The following is a 23,465-nucleotide window of genomic DNA, read 5'->3' as shown; positions in this document are numbered from 1 at the left end:
TAGAAAATTCCATTCACTTCAATGCTGAGACCAAACCAATTAAGATAGAAATGTTTCATTAAATGTGTTTTATTTAGCAGTTACACTTCCATTCTAAAAAGATAAGTGGAGCCAATGGTCATTAATGGCCTTACAATTAATGTGGCCTCAGATCCCCTCACCCTCACAACAACAGGATGAAGTATGACTCACTAATGAGATCACTTTTTCCACATCGCCGTACAGAAGCACTTGTGGTTTCTGCACTGATATACTCACTTAAAATGCTTTTTGACCACAGTTTCCAATCCTACTGCCAAAGCTAATTTTATATATATATATATATATATATATATATATATATATATATATATATATATATATATATATATATATATATATATATATATATATGTATATATACACACACACACACACACACACACGTATATATACATATATATACACATACGAATATATATACACACACGTATATATATATATATATATATATATATATATATATATATATATATATATATATAAATTAAGGTATAGTTTTAAGCAGAAATGAGTGACGTCTCTGTACACAGTACTGAAACCCCTTTTAAAGTCACCTTTCTCTTCTTGTCATCTTCATCCAATGTGAGATTATATTTATACTTATAAATATTTTTTACTCATAAAATAAACAATCACTAATATTTAAGTTTTTACTAATATTTTAATTTAATTTCTAAAGAAGCAGGTTTTTCCATCAATTTTACTGTAATTCACTCATAACATAAATAATTAATTAACAACTCAGCCTAACAGTTTGTTTGTAAAGAACATTAAACAGACAAAGTGAGAAACAAATAATTCAGTGGTAAATAAAATAAAAAAAACAGATGTAGCTGTAGATAGAGTTGGGATTTAAATCTTATCATGGCTCTCAGTCTTTTATAAGAACTGGAGTATTGTGGTGATTTGTTTTAGGTTTAACACTTGTATCTACATCTGGGTTTGCAATAAAAATATTTTGTTATCTTTTAAAATATAAATGCCAAATAGGCAAAAGCTATGATTTCACTTGTGTTGGTGCTAATGGGATTCAAATTTCAGGCCAAAGTCAGGCCAAAGTGGATGCTCACAGAAATGGGGAAAGACTCTTGTATAAACAGGCCAAATACACACTGGAAAGGGAGATCAAAGTGGCAAAGAGGAATTATTCTGAAAAGCTACGAATTCAGTTTTGCTCTAATGACTCAGCTTCAGTGTGGAAAAGTCTGAAAGCCATCACTATTCACTGTGGTGAATCAACAAGTGGCAGACGACCTGAAAGAGTTCTATTGCAGGTTTGAAAAAGCCCAATTCACACCTCCTGTAACCCCCGACTAAACCACACCTAAAATTCAGTTCAGAGAGGATGATGTGTCTTCAGGAACATCAAGAGAAGAAAGGCACCCGGCCCAGACAGTGTTTCACCAGCCTGTCTGAAAACCTGTGCTGATCAGCTGATCTTCACACTGATCTTCAACAAACCACTGGAGCTGTGTGAAGTGCCCTTATGCTTCAAAAGCTCCACCATCATCCCCGTCCCAAAGAAACCCAAAATTAACGGACTTAATGACTACAGACCTTGAAGTAATTATACTGACGTACTTGTCCCTTAGTGACACATGTTTTCGGATTGCGTAGGATACCCTTCCGCTCCCCTACTAAGGAATGTGTCTTAATTGGTACGGGTTAGTGTTGAAAACACAAGATCAACTATCAAAGTTGGTCTTACCTTGAACGCAGGTGTCCTTCAAAGTCCCCTCAGTCTACTAACAAAGGATTCTCTCCAAGTTCTTCTACTTAAACTATTGTTTGAATCTTTACATGCAGGAGGCAGACTTAGACCTTTTTGTCATTTCAGGATCCTCACAATGCGAGGCCTTGTTTTTATTAAAATTAATGTAATACAAATAGGTGTGCGTAATATATGTAAAATAAAACTAAAATTACAAATAAAAATTCCGTTCAAATAATGTAACAGTATTAGAATAAGTAAAAGGTGTTAAGATGCAAAGATTATAACAAAAACCAAGAAACACTCTTCAAGTGTAAACTTGCGTTTGTTCCATGATGCACCTAAAGTTGGACATGCCCTAAGGCTGTCTAAAATAGAATGCATGCAAAATGTGATTCAAGGCAGGCTTTTATACATTTTTACTGTGGCCAGTTGTATTTGGCTGTCAGGTTTGGATTGATTCGTGCCTTTTAGACGGCTACCATCTTATTTCAGACACACATCTCGGTTCCCAAACATATCTTGCCGTCGACTCTCAAGTCTAACCTCAAGGTTAACACTTCCATACAGTATATGGTCATATGGCTGCAGTTAACTTCCTGTAACTTGTCAAGCTGTGATTATATAGGACTAAAGCTTTCTTTCGCTGTGGAATTCAACAGCAAGCTATAAAACACTGCACGTGCAAGTTACTTATAATAACTTATAAGCTTTCACTACAAGAAAGTTTACAGTAAAATAAACAATATTAATCTAATCAACTCTATTACATGATTTTAAGAATAAAGAAAAGCATTTCAGAATTTCCTTGAATATTCTGAAAATAAAACATAATAACACATAATGCATTATAATCTTATTTTCTTTTGTAATCTTCTTCCAGCTGTCTAGGTACAGTGTCTGATCCCTTGTTGTCTTCTTCTAAACACTCATATTCAAATCTTTCCACTCTTCAACCTTTTGTATTTTTACATAAATTTCTTACGTTTCACTTTTCTTTCCCTATTTCTCCTTCTCTTTGTATTATCTATGTCCGTCTGTCTACTGATGGATAAGTTAATAATTGGTTGTGGTGTACCTTGATATTTATTATTATTTATTTGCTGAGAACCAGTATTAAGAGAACCAGTAGCAGGACATAGGTAGAGACCTGCAACTCCATCCCGTGCATGCCACTGGCTCACGACAACCTGTGGCTCTGTCTGTGGTAGTGAAATCATTTGAAAGATTTTGGTCATTTGATTTTGGCATATCTGAAGGACATCACTGGACCCTTACTGGACCCTCTGCAAACAGGTCTGATGCAGTGAATGTGGGACTGCATCATGTTCTGCAGCAACTGGACAGACCAGGGACTTATGTGAGGATCCTGTTTGTGGACTTCAGCTCTGCCTTTAACACCATCATCCCATCACTCCTCCAGCCCAAATTAACCCAGCTCTTTGTGCCCTCCTCTGTCTGTTAGTGGATCACCAGCTTTCTGACAGACAGGCAGCAGCTAGTCCGACTGGGAAAACTCAAATCCAGCACCCACACCATCAGCACTGGTGCCCCTCAGGGTTGTGTACTCTCCCCACTGCTCTTCTCCCTGTACACAAACGACTGCACCTCTAATGACGTGTCGTGACATACAGCTAAGTATGGTGACCCATACTCAGAGACCCATGCTCTGCATTTAACCCATCCAAAGTGCACACACACAGCAGTGAACACACACCCAGAGCAGTGGACAGCCATTTATTCTGTGGTGCCCAGGGAGCAATTGGGGGGATTCGGTGCCTTGCTCAAGGGCACATCAGTCGTGGCAGGTCCGAGACTCGAACCCACAACCGTTGGGTTAGGAGTCAGAATCTCTAACCATTAGGCCATGACTGTCAAGCTCCTGAAGTTTGCAGACGACACCACACTGATTGGCCTTATCCAGGAGGATGACGAGTCTGCTTACAGACAAGAGGTTGAACAGCTGGCTGTCTGGTGCAGTCTTAACAACCTGAATCTGAACACGCTCAAGACAGTGGAGGAAATCGTGGACTTCAGGAGAATCCCTCCTGCTCTCCTGACCTCAGAAGACTACAGAGGGTAGTCCGGACTGCTGAGCGAACCATTGGCACAACACTCCCCACTCTCCAAGATCTGTACTTCTCCAGAGTGAACAAAAGGTCTGGTCGACGCTACAGAGCCCTGAGCACCAGAATGACCAGACATAGGAACAGTTTCTTCCCTCGGGCAATCCATCTGATGAACACTTGATATACACAGAACACTCAATACTATTCTTACATTATTTACTTAAAACACATACTTACATATTTATATTTCAATTTGCACATTTTTCCACTGTACATACAAACTGTCTATATTATATATGTATTTGTGTCTTGTCAATGTCATTCTGTTACACTGTGGGGCTTCGGTACTATGACAAATTCCTCAAATGTGAAAACATACCTGGCAATAAAGCTCTATCTGATTCTGATTCTGAAATTTGTCACATCAACTCTGTCTTTGAAATCTTTTTTCCCAGAACACACTGCAGCCTATTTGCCATAAACAAAACCAAAACCTATTTGCTATAAACAATCCCCAGCTCCATGCACCGGCAGTAGCACGCAGCGGGCACTCCGAATTCAATATGGTGCTATTTTTATTTTCTAATATGGACAATATGGTGACAACCAATGTGCACAGAGTTTATAAACTGCTGCTTCCTTGTTTTCATTGAGACATGGCTCAAGGTCAGAGTTCCGGACGCTGCAGCTTGATGGGCTCACCTCGTTTTGCACCTCGCTACTAAGACCACATCTCTGTTATGCTAATTCCAGCATAAAAAACACTCGTCAGATGCAGTAAACCGGTTCTAGAGACCTAGACTTCAGAACAGGGGACAGTGTGGCCCTAAGAACAGCAAGGGCCAAACTGTCCCGAGCCATTAGTGTAGCAAAGTGCCGACATGCCCAGACAATCCACAGCCACTTTCAGGACAGCGGGGACACCCAGCGCATGTGGCAGGATATACAGGCGATCACGAACTACAAGACAGCTTCACCTGCCTCTGACAGTGATGCCTCCCTCCCAGATGTGCTGAATGACTTCTTTTGAGGTGCAAAACAATGTAACAGCAAGGAAGATCATCCCTCCCCCCAATGACCAGGTAAATCCCCCAGCAGCTGATTGGGAAGCTGAGCCTGCTGGGACTAAACACCTCCCTCTGCAACTAGATCCTGGACTTCCTGACTGGGAGGCCTCAGTCAGTCTGGATTGAGAACATCATCTCTAGCACCACCACACTGAGCACTGGAGCCACTCAGGGCTGCATGCTCAGTCCACTGCCGCAATGCACAGATCGAAACATTTAAATCAAGTTCGCAGATGACACAACCGTGGTGGGACTCATCAACAAGAATGATGAGTCAGCATACAGAGAGGAGGTGCAACAGCTAACTGGCTGTTGTAGAGCCAACAACCTGTCTCTGAATGTTGATAAAACCAAAGATATGGTTGTTGACTTCCGAAGAACACAGAGCGACCACTCTCTGCTGAACATTTAGTAGCTCTACATTTTGCTCTATGACTTCGGCAGCACGCACCATAGATATCCCTTCAGTGTATTAAGACCTTCATTATGTCTTCTAAAGTCAAAGCCACTGATTTAGCCCTACACTGTCTTTATATTTGTGCCATCAAGCTGCATAAAACCTATAACTGTGTGTCATCAGTATAACAATGGAAGCTAATTCCACAATTTTACCCAGAGGTAGTAAACATAATAAGAAAAACAGTGGGAATAAAGCAGAACTTTGTGGAACACAGAACATAACCGCAGTATGCATAGAGAAGTCACCATTTAAGTCTACAAATTGTTAACAGTCAAATAAGACCTAAGCCAATACAGTGCTGTTGCCTACATGTTTTATCCTATCAATTGGAATAATATGATCAGTGGTGTCAAAAGCTGCACTAAGATCAATCAACACCAATAAGAAGACCCAAGATGGGGTGGCGAGTCATAGCCGGCCCGAGACTCAATCCCACAACCTTAGGGTTAGGATTCAAACTCTCTAACCATTAGACCATGACTTCCCCCATATTATGTCAACAGTACCTGTATATTTGTCAATATAATATGTAACACCATGTATATTTCATGTCTATAGCACCCAACCTATATACCGTATCTTGTATATCCAGTCCAATATAACCATAGCATATTCATCTATTCATCTGCATCTTTATACTGTAATCATAGTGTTAATACTGTACAGCTTGCACTTGCTGCTTATTTCACTTCTGGTTAGATGCCAAACTGCATTTTGTTGCCTTGTGCTTGTACATGTGTAATGAAAATAAAGTTTAATTTAATATTAGATGCCAAACTGCATTCATCTGATTTTTATTTATTAATGTACAGAAAAAGAACATAAAGCTACATAAACTGTTTTTGAAAACACAGCAAAACTCTTAATGGTTTTTCTGAGACCAATCGAGAGAATTTATATAGAAGAATGCTGTAGTATTCTGTGCCATCTATGAGCAACATCGATAAACAAAAGATTGTGGGCAGAAAGTGATGTGTTGGTTAACACATTTACGGATGGTTTAATGAGCTTATTATGGAGTGTCATAGACAAGGTTGTACTGTATATGAGGTCATAAACAAATAGTATAACATGGTCAGCAAAGAGCACACAGTCAGCCCAGGACAGAGAATGTCATAGATATATTCCGAATATATGAGGGCCCTCTTACAACAGAACCTGTGCACTCTCTTAAGGAGCATCAAAGACAGTTTTACTGATCAATAGTCCATCCCACAGCCCTAACCTCACATGATAGTCACCCTTCAAGGCCACACATGTCAAGAGGTCAGAGGGTGGTCCTATCACGAAAGAAGCAAGACCTACTTTGTTGTGTTGAGTGAAACTGCTACATGAGTGTCACTGACTACATCATGTACATATTGCCTGAAAAACACTGAAAGATACACAGTGACAACAAAAAGGCCTAAACGATGATCACTACTTAACATTATGAATGAAAAACACTGGACAAATGGTACAAGTACTGCTAGACCCAACACCACACAGGGAGATCATCGCAGGTACTGTATAAGGCAACCATGGATCTTCAGCTTAACTGGAAAGAAAAAATCGTTTCTCTGCTCAATAGAGGAGCCTCCAAACTCCCAGGAGACCATGCTGTCAGCCTCAGCAGGGATCAGGGTTTGGGCTTTGTAGGCTGCCACATCATAGGCTGTCCTGTCATAGTAGCTGGTGAATGTTCAAACCCACTCATGCAGTAGAACTGGGAAGTGGACATGAAGCTAATTTCTTTTTCCACCATCTCTTAAAAGATATAGTCAAGACCACATGTGTTTGTGTTTAGTGTGGAAAGGTGCTGTTGTTCCCCCTTTAAACCATCTAAAGCATGTAAACCTACGTTAGCAAAAATGTATTAAATATATTAAATGTATTAAATGAATCATGTAAGAATCACATTGGTCCAAATTAAAGAGTCAAAAGTCTCCTGTTATTGTGTTTGACACATTTATTTAAAAAAAACTCTTCTAATTAAACATTTTTAATACTTTAAGATTAGAAGGAAAACATTAAAACAGGATTATCATGAAAATTATCATGTGCTCTGTTTAATCAAAGATTTTTAACTTTTAAAACCATTCAATCCTGTATCTCAACTACTCCTCATTTACACCATAATATTTAACTTACTGTTTAATTTAGGTCTTATTTTATACAGAGAAATATTGCATTTACTGCAAATGTTCCATAATATGGATCACTTTATGGGGTTACAACACCTCAGTGTGTAAGGTGACCATGTGTGTGTGAGACTGAATAAAGCAGCACAATGTTTTTACTTTAATGTCAAGTTTTAGAGATAGAGTTTTTAGAGATAGAGAAATTTAAATGCAGGAAACATTACCAAGAAACATAAGGTAAAAAAAACAAAAAAAAAAAACAAGTTTAAATTCTTGATTAATTTACATTTAAATGACAATCACTCTAAATATATGGACAGGGTTGCCAGCTAAACTCAACTAGAATCCGTTGCTGCTTTAAACAGTAGTTAGTTGCTTACTCAGTCACATCTAGCCTCAAGTGGATCTCATTTTATAGACTGTGTTGTGTTCTTGTGACAGTGAACAACATATTTACAGTGTAATTACAACACTAAGCTTAACCACATAACACTGATCAACAAGATAAATAAACTAAAGTAGTTTTGAAGCCAGATTGAGAATAAAGACTTTCTTTAATCACAGAGGTTTATTTATTTTTTATGGCAGTCATGTGACATGTAGGCAGTTCTGCAATACATACAACTCTACTGATATATAATAATTCTATTATAATTTACACAATAAACATCACTCTACAGTTACCAAAGTATAAATAATAAAGCATCAGGTAATGATATAATAATGGACAAGTTTTATATAATAGTACATTCACACTCACACACACACACACACACACACACACACACACACACACACACACACACACACACAGACACACACACACACACACACACACACACACACACACACACGCGCATAATATCTAGAAGTTTACAAGTTTAGTTTAGTCGAACACCAAACATTATAGATTCTTTAATGTTTAACCTACAAGTTAAAGCACTTTTACCTTCCACCCTGCTGCAGAACACACACATGCAGATGATGATTATTAGGACAGAGATGGAGCACACACACATTATGATCACATGTATAATCCAGATGTTCTCAGTTCCTCCAGTCTGGTGTGAATCTGAATCCTCTGATGAAGAACGAGTCTCATTTCTGCTGCCACCTAAAATACACACAGAACCACAGAGATATCAGTACAGTGTCCTGGAAGAAAATATCTTAAATAATAATCAGTATTGTGCAGCTATAATTATTATTATTGTTAAAGCCAGTTGAACCTTTATAATGACAAAAATGACCTACATAAAAGAATTAAATTCTAGTTTAACCATTTTATATAAATCCTGTTTACTGTTTGTTTTAATGTTGGAAAAAAACATGTTTAATGTCTAAATAATAAATTCATTTTCAATTCTCATAATAATAATAATAATAATAATAATAATAATAATAATAATAATAATAAATAATAATAACATGAAATAAATCTTAAAAAGTCTATAAATAAATATAAAAAAAACAAAGTACAGTATTAATAAACAACATAAATAAAGTGTTGTTACTGGCCTGTAAAGTTCAGACTGAGCTCAGATACACACACCTTGTTGAGAATCTTGTTGAGAACATGAGGTGTGACTCATAAACCTGATATTTTTTCCTGTTCATCAACACCTGTGGTTTCAGCACTAATAAACTCAGTGAACACGCTTGTTGACCACAGTTTCCAACCGTATTGCTAAAGACTTTACCTTGGTTCTAAATTTAGATATCACTTTACACACTTGTGACTGAAGCCCCTGTAGGACAATAAAGAGGGACATCATATATTGTATATCTATAGCATATTCATCTGAATTTTATCCTGTTCATACTGAAAATACTGTAAACATAGTGTTAATAATGTACATCTTGCACTTGCTGCTTATTGCACTTCTGGTTAGATGCCAAACTGCATTTTGTTACCTTGTACTTGTACATGTGTAATGACAAAGTTTAATCTAATCTCTGCATCATTTAGTGACATCATATTTCTTATCTAAGCAAAAAGAGTTGATAAGGCTGCCCTAGTGACCCTAGTGATATTATCTACATGAGATTCAAATGACAAACCGGAGTCAATAATCACACCAAAGTCTTTTACTGTTGCACATGAAACAGAAAGACTTCCAGAGTTACTCTGAAATCAGAACGCTTACTTCTGGCTTCATGTGGCCCTAGTACAAGTACAAGGTCCTAGTAGTTTTATCTGTCAGAGTTAAGCAGGAGGAAGTTAGTAACCATCCAATATTTTTGGTTATGTGCTGTATATTTTACAGTTTATAACAGTTTAATTTACATGTTTATTTTGTTATAAATAGTTTATACCAGACAAACCTCAAGGTTTACACTGTAATAATTACGGCTCATAACCATGTTTTTGCAGCTCAGAACTGTCTGATTTAAAGTTTAAAAGTTTCCATTAACATGAAATAAAACATGTTAAATATGTTAAATTCAGTTAACAATGTTTTTTTATTCTAAAGAGCTATTACAAATTCATTAAACAATTTCTGTGATAGGATCATCTCATCAAACTAGCTGTATATTTAAGAAATATAAGTTACACTGTACAGATAATAAACATTCACATTTTTCCTGTAAGAAAATATTTAAGATTAATGTTATAATTGATAACTTGCTTAAATTTTACATGTTTTTCCCATAAATTCTACAGTTATTGCCTATTTTGCGACTTACAGATTTGTACAGATTTGTACACATTTTTTACAGCATAGACAGCAACCATGATAAACTTTCCTTTTTGAGATGACTTTATGGTGTTTCTGAGTTTCAGATATGTGTTTCAGATGATCATAAGACTGATCAATCAGACACACAAGAATCTGCACTTCCTGCACACTGTGGGCTTATTACTATAAACCTATCATGTGTGTGTGCAGTTTCTGTCTCTGTAACTGTCATCTGTTCCTCTCTGTACTGTTCCAAGCTACAGGGTGAGAACTTTCATCTTAAAGACCAACGTTCACAACATTCACCCTGTCACACACATGTTCCTTAATGTATTTATTATACTATGTTATGGCAGGTCATACAGCAGCCTGTATACACTCGTACACAATGACTGTGTGTAACAAAAACATTAGGTATTGTGAAAAACTGTGTTCTGAAATGTGTTTTTTGTTTCTTTTTTCAGAGGGTTTTTCTACCTGGGACTCAAACAATAAGGTAGCATAAACCTACATGATGAAATGTAGCTTAAAGAAAATTAAAGTTGAGATCATGTCATTATTAAAGCAAAGTAAAAAGCTCCTGTTGTCATTTCAAGCTCATTTTAACCTACATTTCACTCTGCAGGCAGCTGAGCTGGAACCATCTGATTTGACCTCTGTGACCTACACAAGTGTCTCCTGATGGCCCAGATAAGGACAAGCATGAGGATCACAAACAGAGAACCTCCTACAAGCTGATTACAACATTACAGACGCTGTGTACTAAATAATTAATGCTGTCTAATGTCTGCTTTTGATGGAAATAAAATGGGACAAACTTCTTCTACTAATCAACTCGTGTTTTTTTCTACACCTGAATTCCATACGTGATTTATTTTAACTAACAGGAATTTTTGTACAGTGTGATTCTGCTGCCACCTGCTGGATGGAGTGAATTTGAAGGATTTCAGAAAAGGACATCTTGTCACTTTAGAGACATATTTCTATACAATGCATCCAGATAAGACACATGTACAAACATTAGAAGTGAAACGTGAGATATTTCAACCCCTTAGACATTGAGACTTGTATGACGGATGATCTTCATAAACAGTTCCATTATCATAGGCGGAGGTCCATAAGAAGTTCTGCCTCTCTACAGAGGCCTACAGAGGCCAAACAGGGCCATGAACTGTGGGTGGTGACACTTCATTCCTGAAGCACCTGGAAAGAAGTGTCTGCACCCACAGTTCATGGCCCTGTTTCTTCTATCAGTTACTCTTTCACTTCTTCTTGAAAACACCTGACTTTCATCTAGAGCTGTGCACAGGGTTGTGTATTTACTCCTCTATTTTTTCTAGTGGAGGTGTTGTGTCTGTTTTTGTGTTGTTCTGTTCACCCTTCGTAGACTGGGACCTTGACGTGGTGATGGGGCTTGTGTACTTCAGTGAACCTCACAGTTATGTCATCGGGTAACAAAAGTCCCTATTAGGGCCACCCATGTTGAACAGACCTGAGCAGTGGAGTCAGACAAAATTCAGTCATAATGATTTAAACAAATTACAGGAAAGACAGAAAAGAAATGCCCTCTGAATACTTTAGAGGAATCAGATTAGAAAATGTTCCCATATAATCAACAGATTAATACAAAATGCTGATTTGCAGGTGATTTACTGTCCTGATCAAATATAATCAAGAATTCAACAAAGTAAGTGATATACAAGACATGGCAACAACAAATATATGCTGTTTTCAAGTAGGCAAATGATTAATAATAAAAGAAAACAGTAGTTTACTGCCCTCATTGTAGACCAGTTTAAGGGAGAATGATAGGGAGATGATAGGGAGCATGATCGTGAAGGACTGACGAGCGTGTTCACTTCTTCCAGGAATTCTAATAGAGGCTTTTGAAACTGCATGAAATTGAATAGAATTTAAAGGTAAAATGAGACAAGGTCAGACAGTAGACCTTTATCTACATCCCTCTAGTGGTGATTGAGAGAAAGTATAGACAGAGGATAGAGCAGCTAGTGTAGCAGTGTTCTGTGTGGATATCGAGTCTCAGTTACAGCCAGAAAATCAGAGGAGTAGTGGGAGGTTAAAACCAGCTTCCCTCCGCAATACCAGTCTGCCCTGTTCTGTCTATCCATACATCCATTTTCTACCGCTTATCTGGGGCTGGGTCGTGGGGCAGCAGTCTAAGCAGGGACACCCAGACTTCCCTCTCCCCAGATACTTCCTCCAGCACTTCCAGGGGAATACCGAGGCGTTCCCAGGCCAGCCGAGAGACATAGTCCCTCCAGCGTGTCCTAGGTCTTCCCCGGGGCCTCCTCCCGGTTGGACATGCCCAGAACACCTCCCCAGGGAGGCGTCCAGGAGGCATCCGGAACAGATGCCTGAGCCACCTCAGCTGACTCCTCTCGATGTGGAGGAGCAGTGGCTCTTCTCTGAGCTCCTTCCGAGTGACCGAGCTCCTCACTCTATCTCTAAGGGAGCGCCCAGCCACCCTGCGGAGGAAACTCATTTTGGCCGCCTGTATCCAGGATCTTGTCCTGCTGGTCATGACCCAAAGCTCTGTTGTTTTCCTAAATCATATTTTAATATCTTGCAGACTGGAACAGTCCTTCACGATCTCTCTCCCTATACTAACTAAAACTTCCAGCATCTCCCCTTCAAACTCTAAATAACCCTTCTGTATTCTATTTTCCAGTTGCTGCTCTCCCCGCTCTGTCCATGCATGCTTGGATTCATGCCTAGAACAGAACCATACCGACACTAACTGTATGCATATCATCTAATAATGCTCTTGTGACAAGTGGTCCTGACAGAGGTCCAGCTGCTGAATTTTGAACCAACCGTAATCAAGAGAGAGATGATTGGGAAACACCATAATAAAGAAAGTGGCAGCAGTATAGACGTGATGTAACGACTGCATGGATCAATGTTTGGAAATCACTTTGGGATAAAAATGATTTTACTTTGGAAAGCTGTCGGCTGTCGGAGATGAAAAAAGCTGGATTTTACTACAGCATTAATCTGTTTGCCGAATTTAAGGTTGTGGTCAAAAAGAACACCCAAGTTCCTAATGCAGAGGGTTTCATGAGGAGTGAGAGAGCCACAGTCAATCTTTACAATACAGTTTTCCGTAAAAAACATTTTAGAACAGTCCCACAAATGCCCACAGCTTTCTCTAAGCACACAAGGAGTATCTCATTATCAACTAAATCAAAGGCAGAGCTAAGATCTAATAAAACTAAGGCCACAGATCTTCCAGTGTCAGTTTCCATAAAAATGTCACTTGAAACTCTCAACAGAGCAGATTCAGTACTGTGTAATGCTTTAAAAACAGACTGGGATGTTTCTTGTATAGAGTTCATGTTTTGATAAATTTGCAGTTGAGTTAATACATTTTTTCAAGTATCTTGGAAATAAAAGGCAAATTTGAAATGAGATGAACATTTGAAAATACAGCAGAATCAAGATTATGTTTCTTTAGATAAGGTGTTACCACAGCATTTTTGAGATCTTTTGGAAAAGAGCCAGTAGACAAGCATTTATTAATAAACATTAAGAGACCTGGACCAACAGTGTCAATAATTTGTCTGAAAAAGAGGAGAAAATACAAAGTATCAGATCAGGACATTTATATCAATCTTTTATATTTATCTTGTCAATTGAGCTTGAAAAAATTGTTGTATACTTGTTAGTAGGTGTTTACTGTCCTACAGGGGCTTCAGTCACAACTGTGTAAAGTGATATCTAAATATAGATCCAAGGTAAAGTCTTTAGCAATACGGGTGTAAACTGTGGTCTACAAGCGTGTTCACTGAGTTTATTATTGCTCTAACCACAGGTGTTGATGAACAGGAAAAAATATCTTGGATATTTTTGTGTGTATCTGACGCAAAAGCCACAGTAATTATTAAGGTCTTGCCCCCTAGGGTGAGGGGCACCAGTGGCTCTGTTACTCTAGTGTGCTGGTATGGATTTGCTCCAAACTACTTATTTAAGTGTAACTGCAAAGCAATGCAAAGTTGATGAAACATTCCTGTTTCACGGGGGCAAACTGACTGGTTTGATAAAAATGAAATTAAAATAAAATCATAAGATATGGACTTCACACCTAGCAGATGTCAACTGTACTGACATTTTTGACATGTTAAGTACCAAGCTGCGTTGAAGCCCTTTTGGTGGGTTGTGGTGTCCCTAACAGTGGTGGTTTGTCAATAAAGGCAGATAAGGCAAAGCAACACCATTTATATATGACATCACAAAAATGTTCATCTGTAAATGTCCTCAAACTCAAAGCAGTGGCAAAGTGGTAGAGGTCATGGGAACAAGTGTATAAAATACACACCTAAGGCACCATTAAACAGTGAGATGATATAACTAATTTAACTGAACGTCACATGGGATTAGCAGTTTGTGGTTTATACTCATCTACTTGTACAGTCTAACATATTAGTACAGTCAATATTTGGACTGCTGGCTACACATCCAGTCATTTTATGTCAAAAACAAGTATAAGTAGAAAGCCAGACTCTTGGATGAAAACAGTTTGCCCCCTTTTTCAGCCCCACTCAGCCACGGCTGAACCACAAACACCTCTTATCCTTTCCAGCCAAACCAGTAGACTGAAACATTTATGTGTTAACTATTAGTGTCTATTGTTGACTTAAACTAAACCACTACACTCCATAGACTTATTCCTGCATCTACTGTAGAGATCAAAAATGGGACCTGATGAAACTGTGAGTCAAGCAGGAGGAAGTCTCTGTAGCAGATCTAAGCAGGTGATCTTAGGGAGGAAGAGGGTGAGAAACGAATTCTATTGCTGTGAGCTGGGGCCTAGTGTAGGTGTTAGTCAGTTTAATAAAAGCTAATTAGATGGGGAAGCGTGGTTATGGGCCATGTGGAGTGTTTGGAGAACCAATCGGTTCAGTAAAAAAGTTACCTATTTGAAACATGTATATAATATTTGTATAAGTCTCAAATTAATGTAAATCTCTGTGTGTTATGTTCATATATTTTGCTTTATGTCAAATTATCTAAATGTTTGCTTTACAGAAACTACACAATTCCTTTTTATTACAAACTGACAGGCTAACAATCTGCCTGTATCTTTTCACTGCTACACAAGAACAGCTACCACTAAATCAAACTGTAGCACAAAGAGAGCTCCACACTAGCAGCACAGTACACACACAAACTCTCTAAAATAATAATAATAAGTTTAGGTTTACAAAGTCTGTATCCAAGCTTTAGCAAATGTAAATGTAAAAATTTGTCATGCTAATAAAGCAACATTTGCAGCTTTTAAGCTATGGAAAGAGAGAAAAGAGGAAAAAAAAGAAAGAAATAAAACATGCAGAGTATGGGGGGGGGGGGTCTCGTATGTTTTGGCCTCAGGGACATTTTTGTGTATTTTTTGCCTGTGGTGGAGGACTTTTATCACTCTCCCCCCTCTCTGGTTTTCTGGACTTGTGTCGGGGTTACGCTCGGCCCCTCAGCTTGGCTGTGGACATCGCTCGGCCCTTCAGCTTGGCTGTGGACGTCGCTCGGCCCTTCAGCTTGGCTGTGGACGTCGCTCGGCCCTTCAGCTTGGCTGTGGACGTCGCTCGGCCCTTCAGCTTGGCTGTGGACGTCGCTCGGCCCTTCAGCTTGGCTGTGGACGTCGCTCGGCCCTTCAGCTTGGCTGTGGACGTCGCTCGGCCCTTCAGCTTGGCTGTGGACGTCGCTCGGCCCTTCAGCTTGGCTGTGGACGTCGCTCGGCCCTTCAGCTTGGCTGTGGACGTCGCTCGGCCCTTCAGCTCGGCTGTGGACGTTGCTCGGCCCTCTCTGGCTACATCAACATGATGTAAGGGATTGTGATCAGTTATATAAAACAAGACCTGATATAAGGTTTAAAATGTAAATAATTTAAATCAGACTTTATTTACATGAAGTCATCAGATTTTAATGGATTTTAATGTAAAAGTTTTACACACTGAAGTCAGTGAGAGTTGAATAGAGTTTGAGTAAAGAGCAGATCTCACAGTTTAGACACTTGTGTGTTTCTGTTCTCTACACAATCTGTGGTTATTACCACCAACAACAGAACAGAAGCCTCTTCTCCTCTTTTATTTCAGAGCTTGATCTAAAACAGCTCTTTCTAAGCAGCAGAGAAACATCATGATCAGATTCCTGTGATTTTTAACTAAATGTTAATACTCTGTCAGAGGATTGTGTGTTAGTTGTTATACAGTATATACACACAGTATTATACACACAGGTACACAGGAGAAGAGACATAACTGTGAGGTCAAGAGATGGGACTATTGATTGTGCTGAACATACAGAGGATCAGAAGCAGGTCTGGATTTAATAAATGAATGTTCATGAGTCTGAATAAGGAACTAAAAATACCAGAAGTTCATCATCTGACTGTTCATTACACAGACTATAATGACTAAAACATCTATAATCAGATATTAACAATAGGAAACACCTCCAGTTGGTAAAATATTAACTCTTTTATAAAATTGTAATTCTTTTACAGTGATGTGATATGACATAATTTATCTCTAAACTGATCATCATACCTTATGCTGAGAGATACGTAAAGTTTAATTTAATACGTAAAGTTTAGTTTTATTTATTTATTTATTTATTTATTTATTTATTTGCTAACTGCTACTAACACACACTTTGAGGTTAAAAACCGCCCAGTGTGTGTTTTTATCCACCTGTGTGCTGTTTCCTCTGCTGTGTGTGTGGTTTTAACATCAGCAGCATAAATAGAAAATGAAAAATGTGTCGTTGTGGTTTTGGTGCTTGAACAAACCCCATCAGACCCTTTTACTGGACTTATGGTGTATAAACATAGAGCTTTTCTTAATCTTACTCTCTCTGTAACACTGGACATGTTATTAATCCTGTGTTCTCCACTAATGAGTACAGTCTCATATCTGCAGCTATAAACTTCAGATTTATTTATTGGAGTAAATGAGTGATGAAATTCTGCCTGAATGCAGCAGAGATGTGTGTGTTGTTTACACTGTAATGTGCTGAATCTGTCCATCATTTACTGATCATCAGCATCGTAACTTACCATGAAGCTGAAATGCTCCTAAACACCAGACTTTATTCATTACTGCTGTTTAAACTAATATGTTAGTGTACAGGTGTCTTAGTTCATGAAAACAGGAAGTCTGAGAATTGTATAAAATAGATGTTTACTTTCTTTTGCAGTTACACAACACTGAATTTAGATATTCAGATGTTTTATATTAAGAGCACTGAGCTGAACATTATTACAAGTTTACACTCTTTTCTGGGCTTTAACATGTGTTCAGTTGTGTTTTGTTAACGTTGGTCACTTGTGTGTTACATGTTCTGTCTCAGAGAGAACTGTTTGTTTGATTTAAGTAATTTTTGTAATTGTTGTTGTTCTGTTGGTTTTATTAAATTGTTGTGTACTTCACAGCTTCCATATCTTACAGACAAGTGATTAAATCCAGATCTGGTGACTCGAACAGGAAGATGCAGTTATGATGGAATACTGAAATAATGTCCTTCATCATCACAAGAACTTTATCCTGACCATCGTTCTGCTGGATGAGAAGACTTTTATATCATGAACACTGAGGTACACAATGCACACACACACACACACACACACACACACACACACACACACACACACACACACACACACACATTCAATTACAGGTAAATACACACAAACACAAACATACACACAAACACACACACATACACACAATGCCGCACCAATACAGATTATAATTAATAAAGCAGATCAATGAGCTTCATTTATAATGTAAACAACAGATATCACACACATTTACTAATTTACTGTCCTGGGTTTAATCCTGGGATCTGGTAACTGTACAGTGTTTGATTTTATTCCAGATCTGATCTAATCATGTTGGTTGTGTGGAACCTAATTGTGTTAATATAAAACAATACATTCATAGAGACCTGACAAACACGTTTGTAGTAAATAAATACAATAAACTTTTTTCAGTGTGCAGAATCTAATTTAATCTGTGTGACCAACACAAGAATCTCCTGACAGCCGAGAAAACAGTTCCACAATGATGGATTTCCTCGTTTTAACTCTGTTCTGACTGGTAACTTCTCTATATTCATCCTTCATCTATTCATTTCAGCTCTAACACTCAGGACAGTAGATTAAAGTCACTAATAAACTAATGAGTTATAAGAATAAATGTGAGAATATAAAATGAGATTTCAGAAGCTTATTGAACACCAGAACAGAACAGGAGACAGGATGTAGAGTCTCGTGGCTGACGAAGTTAAACCGGAAAACAGCAGAAACACAAGACTTTTTATTCCACTAAGTGTCTGTTCACATGTTCAGTGGAGGATGTGTGTTAGACATGGCAGAGTTCCTGAGTGGGTTTAATCTACAGCTGATGATTGGTGAGTTCATTAATCAATTAATTAATTTATTTATTTTACTTTTTGGACTTCATAACATTTTCTATCCACATGAGCTGTGAGAAGAGTTCAGAACATCTGCAGAGGGATTAATGCATTCAGTTGTAACAGGAAGCTGAATTGAAATGAAGTTAAATAAATAAAATATTAAAATATAAATATGACAGTATTGTCTATATGTTAAGTGCGGCTCCATGGATGTAATGTACTGTGATCTGTGTGTTAGGTTTACAGAGTGCTGATGAATCTTCTCTCTTCATGTGGTGTTGATCTTTCAGGTGTCATCAGTCTGAGTCTCCTTCAGAACATTTCAGCTGATCTGTTATGTGTTGATCCTGGAGAAAACGTCACTCTGTTCTGTAACATCACTAATTATTCAGAGATATCGTGGTATCACATGAACTCAGCAGACGTGAGGCAGATTATATCGACCTCACAAGGGAATGTGGACAAACACTTTTATATTGTATATAATGAGGATAAGAGTCACTTTACTATAACAGAAAGCAGCAGTTCAGTCAGTTTAGTGATTATTGGAGTTAGAGACACAGATCTGGGATTTTATTACTGTGGAGGTCGAAACAAGGAACACAATCAGTTTGGGAAAGTCATCAGTCTGAACTTTACAGGTCAGTAACAACACTTTATTTACATTGTTTATTAATACTGTACTTTGTTTTTTTATATTTATTTATAGACTTTTTAAGATTTATTTCATATTATTATTATTATTATCTTGAGAATTTACTGAAATTATTATTTAGACATTAAACATGATTTTTTTTCCAACATTAAAACAGACAGTAAACATGAACATGGATTTATATAAAATGTGATTTTAAAATGATTAAACTAGAATTTTATTCTTTTTTGTAGGTCATTTTTGTCATTTTAAAGGTTGAAGACTAAATATGTTAATAATTGTGTAGAAACTCTTTCACCAGGGACACATGTCTAGCTCCAGACTCCTGTATGGTGTCATAGTCATCACTTTATCTATAAAAGTTTGCAGGTCCATTAATTTTACAGTTAAGTCCAAACAGAGATCACTGGTCAGTTTATACTTTGTTCTTTTTGTTTAATTGTCTGTTCTTTTTGTTTCACTAATCTTATGTTTTTATAGTTTAAAGCATCAGTTTAGATGTGAAATGAAGTCACTGATGTTCATATAATGCATATAAACACATGATAGTCTGAATAACCAGAGAGTCACGTGTGAATTCAGAGTTACATGTTTTAGTCTTATGTGTGGAATTACAGTTCAACAAAACATCTATTATTGATCAGACTTGAGACGTTTCCTGGATTTAACAATAATAATTATTATAGCTGCACAATACTGATTATTATTTAAGATATTTTCTTCCAGGACACTGTACTGATATCTCTGTGGTTCTGTGTGTATTTTAGGTGGCAGCAGAAATGAGACTCGTTCTTCATCAGAGGATTCAGACTCACACCAGACTGGAGGAACTGAGAACATCTGGATTATACATATGATCATAATGTGTGTGTGCTCCATCTCTGTCCTAATAAACATCATCTGCATGTGTGTGTTCTGCAGCAGGGTGGAAGGTAAAAGTGCTTTAACTTGTAGGTTAAACATTAAAGAATCAGACAGAAGTTTTGTGGTAATTATGTATTTATTGTGTCTAAATTTATTGTCTAATTTATATTAATGAACACAGAATTCTCTTTCAGGAAAATTATCATCATCATTATCATCATGCTGCAGTCACGACACCAGCTCTACTGAACAGGTATAAATACATTCACATTAATGTCAAATACTGAGGAAGGAAAAAAAAAGATTATTTTGCTCCCAGAAACAATTTTTATTGCATGAAATAAATATTTCAATATTTTTGTGTAAATACTGTAATTATAATAGAGTTATTATATAACTGTAGAGTTGTATGTAGTACAGAACCGCCTACATGTCACATGACTGCCATAAAACATAAATAAACCTCTGTGATTAAAGATAGTCTTTATTCTCAATCTGGCTTCAAAACTACTTTAGTTTATTTATCTTGTTGGTCAGTGTTATGTGGTTAAGCTTAGTGTTGTAATTACACTGTAAATATGTTGTTCACTGTCACAAGAACACAACACAGTCTATAAAATGAGATCCACTTGAGGCTAGATGTGACTGAGTAAGCAACTAACTACGGTTTAAAGCAGCAACGGATTCTAGTTGAGTTCAGCTGGGAAATTTACTGAAACCTGGCAACCCTGTCCATATATTTAGAGTGATTGTCATTTAAATGTAAATTAAGCAAGAATTTAAACTTGTTTTTTTTTACCTTTTTTATTTTCTATCTCTAAAAACTCTTTAAAACTTGACATTAAAGTAAAAACATAGTGCTGCTTTATTCAGTCACACACACACACACACACACACACACACACACACACACACACACACACACACACACACACACACACACACACAAACACACACACGGTCACCTTACACACACCTATTCTGAAAGAAAACACTAAACCTCCACCTACTGTTCAAATGCTTTAATCTTATTTATTTAGTATGAAACATTATCAGTTATCAATCCTGTGTGAAGCCACAATAATAAGGTTATATAAGTGTTTATAATAAATAAGAAGTGTTTAAGGGTTAAAATGAGAAATGTGACCAGTGTGAAAGAACACAATAAATATATGTGGAACACAATACAGTAAACAGAACAGTGCAGTTCATGTCAAAGTTTCCACAATAAACAGTAAAAATAGTGTTTAGTGCTGCTTCATCATCTGAATCTCTCTACAGGATGAAAAGATTCATCATGACAGTTTGCTGTATGACAGAAAGTTCACAGGATCTGTTAAGAACAACAAAGCTTCAGATTTGGACTGTGTGACTTACGTAACCTTCACCTCACAGCCACAGATACACTGACCTACAGTGTGTCTATTATTATTATTATTATTATTATTATTATTATTATTATTATTATTATTATTGTTATTATTATTATTATTATTATTATTGTTATTATTATTATTATTATTATTATTATTATTATTATTATTATTATTATTATTATTATTATTATTATTATAATGAGCAACAGAATATTCTCTCTCTCTCTCTCTCTCTCTCTCTCTCTCTCATTCCAGCAGGACTGATATGATGAAAATCCCTGGAGATCCATCCTCATGTCATGATCTTGAGATTAATCTGGAGAACTCTCAGATCACATGGACTCATGTACTAGATCAGACTTACTTTTCTAACTAACCTAATAAAATGTATTGTCAGTGTGTGGTTATTTATAATTATATACAAATGTTGATAATAAAATTTTGCCACATAAAGTGATCCATATTACTGTAGGTAACATTTGCAGTAAACACAATATTTCTCTGTATAAATTAAGACCTAAATTAAACAGTGAGATAATTATTATGGTGTAAATGAGGAGTAGGTGCAACACAGGATTAAATGGTTTTAATAAATAAAATCTTTGACTAAACAGAACATAATCTATGTTTTTTTTTATTTTCATGATAATCCTGTTTTAATGTTTTCCTTCTTATCTTAAAGTATTAAAAATGTTTCATTAGAAGATTGTTTTAAATAAATGTTACAAAGGCACTTGACTTTCATTTTGGACCAAAATTATTCTTACATGATTCATTTAATATATTAACATGTAGGTTTACATGGTTTCGATGGTTTAAATGGGGAACATCAGACCCTTTCACCACTAAACACAAACACGTGTTCTTGACTATAGCTTTTTAAGGGTTGGTGGAAGAAGAGATGAGCTCCATGACCACATCCCAGTTCTACTGCATGAGTGGGTTTGAACACTCACCAGCTACTATGACATGATGCCATCATTGTGTGCAGATGTTCTACAACAAACACGTGTCAGGTGTCAAAATAATATATCTTAATATCTACAGTTAATAGACTTCTTTAAATCTGTGAATAATTTCAGTTCCATTTTAAATGTTTTCTAATCATACAGTATAATGTTTTATTTAAACAACACAAAAGTCATGACACTGTAAATCACCATCAGCTTCAGGAGCACGAAGTAAATAGTCATGAGGAGAATCATGTCACAGAAACACGTTTAGCTTCAACACGTTCAGCTACAACACACTCAGCTTTAAAACATTTAGTTTTAACACATTCAGCTTCAACAAAACCAAAATCTATCCATAAAACCTTCACTCACTAGACATTTTATCAAAGCAAGCTTCATACAGGACTATGACTGATTCACAAGCTCTATGTGGGTATAATCCAGGACATTCTGAACTGTTTTCATAAAATCATCCTGTAAAATATTCAAGGACCAGGAACAGAGTTACCAAAGACTGACTTTAGCTGGGTTAAAGCCAATAACAGACAATAACAGAGGAATCCATTCACCCAGATGTATTCCCTGATTTAAACAGTAGGACAGAAGCACAGACTTTCAAATTAACCTTGGGGTGTAATTGCACCAGGACACTAGTTAATCATATCATTTAAACATTTCAAATATGAAGATGATTAAAACTCAATTCAGTTCAAAGTAATTTGTGCTCACAATAAAAGAACAATTGGTTTTAATTTAAAAGTTTAACATAATTGTTCTTGAACGTCCATGGATCTGGCAATAGCTTTGTACCAGGAGATATTTCGGTGCATTTAAAAAAAAAAAAAAAAAACTTTTGCCATTATAATTTTCTCTCTGTAAATAATGTAACTTTTTAAATGGAAATGTTAACATGAGTTAAAGCAATAATAAATTCTGAGAATGAACCTTTTTGTGAGGTGGGAAATAAATACAAAATAGAAAATACACAAATGAAGTTACACAAAACTACAGTTCTATTCTATTACCAACAAAAACAA

The 23,465-nt window shown here is 36.8% G+C and overlaps 1 protein-coding gene and 1 long non-coding RNA gene across 3 annotated transcripts; both read left to right on the top strand.

Moving 5' to 3' along the window:
* Positions 1-10,273: 10,273 nt before the first annotated feature.
* Positions 10,274-10,976, top strand: LOC113634388. The gene is made up of 3 exons (XR_007144213.1): positions 10,274-10,414; positions 10,615-10,646; positions 10,776-10,976. It is a non-coding gene; the product is annotated as an uncharacterized LOC113634388 (long non-coding RNA).
* Positions 10,977-16,949: 5,973 nt separating this feature from the next.
* LOC125145768 lies at positions 16,950-22,051 on the top strand. Of its 2 annotated transcripts, none has more exons than XR_007144205.1 (7): positions 16,950-17,756; positions 18,156-18,574; positions 18,819-19,221; positions 20,003-20,167; positions 20,294-20,352; positions 21,381-21,517; positions 21,731-22,051. XR_007144205.1 is itself a non-coding variant. In XM_047819989.1 (7 exons), the coding sequence occupies exons 2-6, from the start codon at positions 18,505-18,507 to the stop codon at positions 21,507-21,509; spliced, it is 774 nt and encodes a 257-aa protein (XP_047675945.1). In that variant the 5' UTR covers positions 16,962-17,756; positions 18,156-18,504; the 3' UTR covers positions 21,510-21,517; positions 21,731-22,051. The 2 variants fall into 2 exon arrangements, 1 of the variants encoding a protein (XP_047675945.1); XM_047819989.1 differs by having other exon boundaries at positions 16,962-17,756; positions 18,871-19,221.
* Positions 22,052-23,465: the final 1,414 nt, after the last annotated feature.

The sequence above is a fragment of the Tachysurus fulvidraco genome, chromosome 10 (assembly GCF_022655615.1).
Source record: "Tachysurus fulvidraco isolate hzauxx_2018 chromosome 10, HZAU_PFXX_2.0, whole genome shotgun sequence".
Classification (NCBI taxonomy): domain Eukaryota; kingdom Metazoa; phylum Chordata; class Actinopteri; order Siluriformes; family Bagridae; genus Tachysurus; species Tachysurus fulvidraco.
Note: the sequence above shows the minus strand (reverse complement) of the source record. Positions and strands in the feature narration are given on the sequence as shown.